General features: G+C 39.7%; 1 protein-coding gene across 2 annotated transcripts in view; it reads left to right on the top strand.

Annotated features, from left to right (window-relative positions):
• The first annotated feature begins 2,391 nt into the window (after positions 1–2,391).
• The window catches only part of LOC128687682 (uncharacterized), a 271,524-nt gene continuing 263,999 nt past the window's right edge, over positions 2,392–9,916 (top strand). Inside the window, exon 1 of one of the 2 annotated variants that reach the window (XM_070083877.1) lies at positions 2,392–2,783. In XM_070083877.1, coding sequence (XP_069939978.1) covers positions 2,427–2,783 — 357 coding nt within the window. In that variant the 5' untranslated portion in view covers positions 2,392–2,426. The remainder of the gene's footprint in view (positions 2,784–9,916) is intronic. The other variant, XM_070083876.1, reaches the window with a different exon arrangement.

Raw genomic sequence — 9,916 nt, 5'->3', positions numbered from 1 at the left:
TTACCAGTATCTCTGGATGGGTTACTAGTATCTCTGACTGGGTTACAAGTATCTTTGGCTGGGTTACAAGTATCTCTGGCTGCGTTACCAGTATCTCTGGCTGGGTTACAAGTATCTCTGGCTGGGTTACAAGTATCTCTGGCTGGGTTACCAGTATCTCTGGCTGGGTTACCAGTATCTCTGGCTGGGTTACCAGTATCTCTGGCTGGGTTACAAGTATCTCTGGCTGGGTTACCAGTATGTCTGGCTGGGTTACTAGTATCTCTGGCCGTTGTTACTGTTGTTGCTACTGCCGTTGTTACTGTTGTTGCTAGTGCCGTTGTTACTGTTGTTGCTACTGCCGTTGTTACTGTTGTTGCTACTGCCGTTGTTACTGTTGTTGCTACTGCCGTTGCTACTGTTGTTGCTACTGCCGTTGTTACTGTTGTTGCTAGTGCCGTTGTTACTGTTGTTGCTACTGCCGTTGTTACTGTTGTTGCTACTGCCGTTGATACTGTTGTTGCAACTGCCGTTGTTACTGTTGTTGCTATTGCCGTTGTTACTGTTGTTGCTAGTGCCGTTGTTACTGTTGTTGCTACTGCCGTTGCTACTGTTGTTGCTACTGCCGTTGTTACTGTTGTTGCTACTGCCGTTGTTACTGTTGTTGCTACTGCCGTTGTTACTGTTGTTGCTACTGCCATTGTTACTGTTGTTGCTACGGCCGTTGCTACTGTTGTTGCTAGTGCCGTTGTTACTGTTGTTGCTACTGCCGTTGTTACTGTTGTTGCTAGTGCCGTTGTTACTGTTGTTGCTACTGCCGTTGCTACTGTTGTTGCTAGTGCCGTTGTTACTGTTGTTGCTACTGCCGTTGCTACTGTTGTTGCTAGTGCCGTTGTTACTGTTGTTGCTACTGCAGTTGTTACTGTTGTTGCTACTGCCATTCTGTTGTTGCTACTGCCATTGCTACTGTTGTTGATACTGCCGTTGTTACTGTTGTTGCTACTGCCGTTGTTACTGTTGTTGCTACTGCAGTTGTTACTGTTGTTGCTACTGCCATTCTGTTGTTGCTACTGCCATTGCTACTGTTGTTGATACTGCCGTTGTTACTATTGTTGCTACTGACGTTGCTCCTGTTGTTGCTACTGCCGTTACTGTTGTTGCTACTGCCGTTGTTACTGTTGTTGCTGCTGCCGTTGCTACTGTTGTTGCTACTACCGTTGTTACTGTTGTTGCTACTGCCGTTGTTACTGTTGTTGCTACTGCCGTTGCTACTGTTGTTGCTAGTGCCGTTGTTACTGTTGTTGCTACTGCCGTTGCTACTGTTGTTGCTAGTGCCGTTGTTACTGTTGTTGCTACTGCCGTTGCTACTGTTGTTGCTAGTGCCGTTGTTACTGTTGTTGCTACTGCCGTTGCTACTGTTGTTGCTAGTGCCGTTGTTACTGTTGTTGCTACTGCCGTTGTTACTGTTGTTGCTACTGCCGTTGTTACTGTTGTTGCTACTGCCGTTGCTACTGTTGCTGCTACTGCCGTTGTTACTGTTGTTGCTACTGCCGTTGTTACTGTTGTTGCTACTGCAGTTGTTACTGTTGTTGCTACTGCCATTCTGTTGTTGCTACTGCCATTGCTACTGTTGTTGATACTGCCGTTGTTACTATTGTTGCTACTGACGTTGCTCCTGTTGTTGCTACTGCCGTTACTGTTGTTGCTACTGCCGTTGTTACTGTTGTTGCTGCTGCCGTTGCTACTGTTGTTGCTACTACCGTTGTTACTGTTGTTGCTACTGCCGTTGTTACTGTTGTTGGTACTGTTGTTGCTACTGTGGTTGTTACTGTTGTTGCTACTGCCATTGCTTCTGTTGTTGCTACTGCCATTGCTACTGTTGTTGATGCTGCCGTTGTTACTACTGTTGCTACTGACGTTGCTACTGTTGTTGCTACACTGGTGTTGCTACTGATGTTGCTGCCACTGCTGCTGTTGTTGGTGCTGCTACTTTATTGCTGCTGTTGCTAGTTGTTGTTACTGCCATTGCTATTGTTGCTTTTGCTGTTGTTGCTGCCGCTGCTGTTGTTGCTGCTGCTGTTGTTTCTGCTACTGTTGTTACTACTACTACTACTGTTGTTGTTGTTGTTGTTGTTGCTGCTGCTACTACTACTACTACTACAGTTGCTACTGCTGTTGTTGCTGTTACTTCTGCTGTTGTTGCTACTTCTACTGTAGTTACTACTGCTGCTATTGTTGCCGCTACTGCTGCTGTTGTTGCTACTACTACTGTTGTTGCTGCTACCGCTCGCTGGTCCTGCTACTACTACTGTTGTTGGTGACAGGCCGTGGTGATAGCGCAGCGCAGCGCAGACAGCAACAGTGGGGGGTGCCGCTGGTGAGAGAGCGCAGGCTAGCTAGGTAAGGTATGGTCGGCACCAGACTGGCTCCCTGGCTCAGTGTGCTACATGATGTGTGAGGCTAGGCAGCGCGTGGACGCTCTCCTGGCCATCCTTGCCAAGCGTGGGATAGATGCAGCATCCCTAGCCCATCTCCCGGCCTATCGCAAACTCCTCAAAAAGCGCTCAACCCTCGTGGACGAGAATGATAACAGTGAGGACAAGAAAAGAAAGACCAGGGACAAGTGTGGTGTTGATTCAGACAATGTTGTCAACAAGTATAATACACGTGGTACCTGGTATGCCGTCTTAATGGGCATCCTTGCCCTCTTTCTCGGAGCAATATACCAGTATGACCTACATACACAACATGGATTCACAAAAATGTGGCTACGATGGGAGAATGTTGATCTATATGCAGAGCAAGTAAGTCTTTGATATTTGTCTTTATATATCTATGTAATAGCGAATGAGCAACGCAGAATATACAGTAACCACAGAGGGAGTTGTATGATAAATCTAGGCCTTTCGTGTTGTGATCGACACATCATCAGGAGCTTGCAATGTAGCAGAAATAGAGTACGAAGTCCAAGCAGATAACTTCAGAGGAACGGCTCTGGAGCTATCATTCAGCGCCCCATTGTGGTTAATTTGCATATATATATATATATATATATATATATATATATATATATATATATATATATATATATATATATATATATATATATATATATATATATATATATATATATATATATATATATATATATATATATATATATATATATGTAACAGGTGTTAAAATCCTAACACCTTAACAGAAATATTAGGATGTTAACATAATCAAGGATCTCAACAGGAGTAAACAGAATCTAGAACGTCACACAAATCGAGTAAACAGATTTAAACAGAATAAAGTGTTTTAACATAAAAAAGAAGAGTCAAGATAAGTTATCAATGTCAACAGTGGAAGTGAACAAGACTGAACAAGATACACCAGACTCCACGAATATGAAACGTGTTGTAAACTGAGACTAATAGCACAACAGAGCCGGTAAACAGACATCAACAGAGTCTAGCTCCACAAAAGAGGCAACTAACAGGTGCCAACAGTCAAACACTTCACACACAAAAAGGAAAAGTCACCTGTCAACACCTTGACAGGTGATCCTCCCAGCCTCATGTCTCTCAGCTGTCAACACCACCACCACCACCGTCTGTCAGTCTCCGTCAAGCAACACCCTGACAGCTGACCCCTCCCCCCAGCCTCACAGGAACAAAAGTTCAACAACAGTTCGACTCTCTCAGTAAAAGTTCACATCCTTGTTCACCACCCAGATGTCACTTGTTCAAGGTACTTCATACATCTCACTGAACTTTAGGAAGGAATGTTGAACAGTTCAGATCTGTTCAATCACTGAACAATAATATGGTTTAGTTTTCTATCTGAAGATCAAAAATTTAAATGCAACACATTTACAATATATATATATATATATATATATATATATATATATATATATATATATATATATATATATATATATATATATATATATATATATATATATATATATATATATATATATATATATATATAATATATATATATATATATATATATATGTATAATATATATATATAATATATATATATATATGTTGTTAGGTAAGACACATATGCAACAGTTAGGTATCTTTATTTCGAAACGTTTCGCCTACACAGTAGGCTTCTTCAGTCGAGTACAGAAAAGTTGATAGAAGCAGAAGATACTTGAAGACGATGTAATCAGTCCATCACCCTTAAAGTTTTGAGGTGGTCAGTCCCTCAGTCTGGAGAAGAGCATTGTTCCGTTGTCTGAAACAATATTGTTTCATACTATACTACTCACCGAACCAGACCTCAGACGCCGACGGTGCCTAGAAGCCTCACTAATCGCCGTCACCGACACTATAGAACGCAACACTGGAAACTACAAAATTTCAAAAACATTGGCATACATGATACTTAAGCATCACCAACCCAACAACACAGGAGTCACATGATTTCATCGTCTACCCGTCCTCATCATAGGCAGAGGTTGTTTTGATAAGGACCTGCCTCGCATGGGCCAGTAGGCCTTCTACAGTGTTCCTTCATTCTTATGTTCTTATGACATTCCTCAGGTCACGTGCGTCACATCTCACTCTCCGCCTATATATATAATGTCTTTCTACCTCTGTATGTTAGAAGTGATCAAGGTCCCAGGACCGAAACGTTTTCTAATAAATATGTTATAGTGTTTGCTTACGTGTCTTTCTAAACCAACTTGTCGGTATTTATTACCAAGGTTTATACCATATATATATGTAACACGAGTGAGAGACACCGGTGTCAGAGATACAAGAGTGAGAGATACAAAAGTGAGAGATGCAAGAGTGAGAGACACTGAAGTGAGAGATACTGAAGGAACTGTGGGATAAATTCAGAAAACAGCAAAGGGCCAGGAACACTGTGACAACATCTGTAGTCAAGACTATTCAACCTGCTACCAACAGATATCAACCTGCTACCAACAGATATCAACCTGCTACCAACAGATATCAACCTGCTACCAACAGATATCAACCTGCTACCAACAGATATCAACCTACTACCAACAGATATCAACCTACTACCAACAGATATCAACCTGCTACCAACAGATATCAATCTACTACCAACAGAAATCAACCTACTACCAACACATATAAACCTGGTACCAACAGACATCAACCTACTACCAACAGATATCAACCTACTACCAACAGATATCAACCTGCTACCAACAGATATCAACATGCTACCAACAGATATCAACCTACTACCAACAAATATCAACTTACTACCAACAGATATCAACCTGCTACCAACAGATATCAACCTACTACCAACAGATATCAACCTCCTACCAACAGATATCAACCTACTACCAACAGATATCAACCTCCTACCAACACATATCAACCTACTACCAACAGATATCAACCTGCTACAAACAGATATCAACCTGATACCAACAGATATCAACCTGCTACCAACAGACATCAACCTACTACCAACAGATATCAACCTGCTACCAACAGATACCAACCTACTACCAACAGATATCAACATGCTACCAACAGATATCAACCTACTACCAACAGATATCAACCTGCTACCAACAGATATCAACCTACTACCAACAGATATCAACCTACCAACAGATATCAACCTACTATCAACAGATATCAACCTACTACCAACAAATATCAACCTGCTACCAACAGATATCAACCTACTACCAACAGATATCAACCCACTACCAATAGATATCAACCTGCTACCAACAGATATCAACCTACTACCAACAGAAATCAACCTACTACCAACAGATATCAACCTGGTACCAACAGACATCAACCTACTACCAACAGATACCAACCTACTACCAACCGATATCAACCTGCTACCAACAGATATCAACATGCTACCAACAGATATCAACCTACTACCAACAAATATCAACTTACTACCAACAGATATCAACCTGCTACCAACAGATATCAACCTACTACCAACAGATATCAACCTCCTACCAACAGATATCAACCTACTACCAACAGATATCAACCTCCTACCAACAGATATCAACCTACTACCAACAGATATCAACCTGCTACCAACAGATATCAACCTGCTACCAACAGATATCAACCTGCTACCAACAGATATCAACCTACTACCAACAGATATCAACCTGCTACCAACAGATACCAACCTACTACCAACAGATATCAACATGCTACCAACAGATATCAACCTACTACCAACAGATATCAACCTGCTACCAACAGATATCAACCTACTACCAACAGATATCAACCTACCAACAGATATCAACCTACTATCAACAGATATCAACCTACTACCAACAAATATCAACCTGCTACCAACAGATATCAACCTACTACCAACAGATATCAACCCACTACCAACAGATATCAACCTGCTACCAACAGATATCAACGTACTACCAACAGATATCAACCTGCTACCAACAGATATCAACCTACTACCAACAGATATCAACCTGCTACCAACAGATATCAACCTACTACCAACACATATCAACCCACTACCAACAGATATCAACCTGCTACCAACAGATATCAACGTACTACCAACAGATATCAACCTGCTACCAACAAATATCAACGTACTACCAACAAATATCAACCTGCTACCAACAAATATCAACCTGCTACCAACAAATATCAACCTGCTACCAACAAATATCAACCTGCTACCAACAAATATCAACCTACTACCAACAAATATCAACCTGCTACCAACAAATATCAACCTACTACCAACAAATATCAACCTGCTACCAACAAATATCAACCTACTACCAACAAATATCAACCTACTAGCAACAGATATCAACCTACTACTAACAAATATCAACCTACTACCAACAAATATCAACCTACTACCAACAGATATCAACCTGCTACCAACAGATATCAACGTACTACCAACAGATATCAACCTGCTACCAACAGATATCAACGTACTACCAACAAATATCAACCTGCTACCAACAAATATCAACCTGCTACCAACAAATATCAACCTGCTACCAACAAATATCAACCTACTACCAACAAATATCAACCTACTAGCAACAAATATCAACCTACTAGCAACAAATATCAACCTACTACCAACAGATATCAACCTACTACCAACAAATATCAACCTACTAGCAACAAATATCAACCTACTGCCAACAGATATCAACCTACTACCAACAAATATCAACCTACTAGCAACAAATATCAACCTACTGCCAACAGATATCAACCTACTACCAACAGATATCAACCTGCTACCAACAGATATCAACCTACTACCAACAAATATCAACCTACTACCAACAAATATCAACCTACTACCAACAAATATCAACCTGCTACCAACAAATATCAACCTACTACCAACAAATATCAACCTACTACCAACAAATATCAACCTACTACCAACAAATATCAACCTACTACCAACAGATATCAACCTACTACCAACAAATATCAACCTACTACCAACAAATATCAACCTACTACCAACAAATATCAACCTACTACCAACAAATATCAACCTACTACCAACAAATATCAACCTGCTACCAACAAATATCAACCTACTACCAACAAATATCAACCTACTACCAACAAATATCAACCTACTACCAACAAATATCAACCTACTACCAACAAATATCAACCTACTACCAACAAATATCAACCTACTACCAACAAATATCAACCTACTACCAACAAATATCAACCTACTACCAACAGATATCAACCTACTACCAACAAATATCAACCTACTACCAACAAATATCAACCTACTACCAACAAATATCAACCTACTACCAACAAATATCAACCTACTACCAACAAATATCAACCTGCTACCAACAAATATCAACCTATTACCAACAAATATCAACCTACTACCAACAAATATCAACCTACTACCAACAAATATCAACCTGCTACCAACAAATATCAACCTACTACCAACAAATATCAACCTACTACCAACAAATATCAACCTACTACCAACAAATATCAACCTACTACCAACAAATATCAACCTACTACCAACAAATATCAACCTACTACCAACAAATATCAACCTACTACCAACAAATATCAACCTGCTACCAACAAATATCAACCTACTACCAACAAATATCAACCTACTACCAACAAATATCAACCTACTACCAACAGATATCAACGTGCTACCAACAAATATCAACCTACTACCAACAGATATCAACGTGCTACCAACAAATATCAACCTACTACCAACAAATATCAACCTGCTACCAACAGATATCAACGTGCTACCAACAAATATCAACCTACTACCAACAAATATCAACCTACTACCAACAGATATCAACGTGCTACCAACAAATATCAACCTACTACCAACAAATATCAACCTACTACCAACAGATATCAACGTGCTACCAACAAATATCAACCTACTACCAACAGATATCAACGTGCTACCAACAAATATCAACCTACTACCAACAAATATCAACCTGCTACCAACAAATATCAACCTACTACCAACAAATATCAACCTACTACCCACAAATATCAACCTACTACCAACAAATATCAACCTACTACCAACAAATATCAACCTACTACCAACAAATATCAACCTACTACGAACAAATATCAACCTACTACCAACAAATATCAACCTACTACCAACAAATATCAACCTACTACCAACAAATATCAACCTACTACCAACAAATATCAACCTACTACCAACAAATATCAACCTACTACCAACAAATATCAACCTACTACCAACAAATATCAACCTACTACCAACAAATATCAACCTGCTACCAACAAATATCAACCTACTACCAACAAATATCAACCTGCTACCAACAGATATCAACGTGCTACCAACAAATATCAACCTACTACCTACAAATATCAACCTACTACCAACAAATATCAACCTACTACGAACAAATATCAACCTACTACCAACAAATATCAACCTACTACCAACAAATATCAACTACTACCAACAAATATCAACCTGCTACCAACAAATATCAACCTACTACCAACAGATATCAACCTGCTACCAACAAATATCAACCTACTACCAACAAATATCAACCTACTACCAACAAATATCAACCTACTACCAACAAATATCAACCTACTACCAACAGATATCAACCTACTACCAACAAATATCAACTACTACCAACAAATATCAACTACTACCAACAAATATCAACTACTACCAACAAATATCAACTACTACCAACAAATATCAACTACTACCAACAAATATCAACCTACTACCAACAAATATCAACCTACTACCAACAAATATCAACTACTACCAACAAATATCAAACTACTACCAACAAATATCAACCTACTACCAACAAATATCAACCTACTACCAACATATCAACCTGCTACCAACAAATATCAACCTGCTACCAACAGATATCAACCTACTACCAACAGATATCAACGTGCTACCAACAAATATCAACCTACTACCAACAAATATCAACCTACTACCAACAGATATCAACGTGCTACCAACAAATATCAACCTACTACCAACAAATATCAACCTACTACCAACAGATATCAACGTGCTACCAACAAATATCAACCTACTACCAACAGATATCAACGTGCTACCAACAGGTCAATCATTTTTTTAATACCAGTCGTCGCACCATGGTACATGATTCACGAAAAAGGAAACTCTTTCACCATCATTCATTCACTCACCGTCTTGCCAGAAGCTGCTGATTTTACAGATGATCCTTCAGAGTGCAGGCACTGTACTTTCCACCTCCAGGACTGTAACATCCTCACTCATCCTTCAGAGTGCAGGCACTGTACTTCCCACCTCCAGGACTGTAACATCCTGACTCATCCTTCAGAGTGCAGGCACTGTACTTCCCACCT

Source organism: Cherax quadricarinatus, chromosome 11, assembly GCF_038502225.1.
Source record: "Cherax quadricarinatus isolate ZL_2023a chromosome 11, ASM3850222v1, whole genome shotgun sequence".
NCBI classification, from domain to species: domain Eukaryota; kingdom Metazoa; phylum Arthropoda; class Malacostraca; order Decapoda; family Parastacidae; genus Cherax; species Cherax quadricarinatus.
Note: the sequence above shows the minus strand (reverse complement) of the source record. Positions and strands in the feature narration are given on the sequence as shown.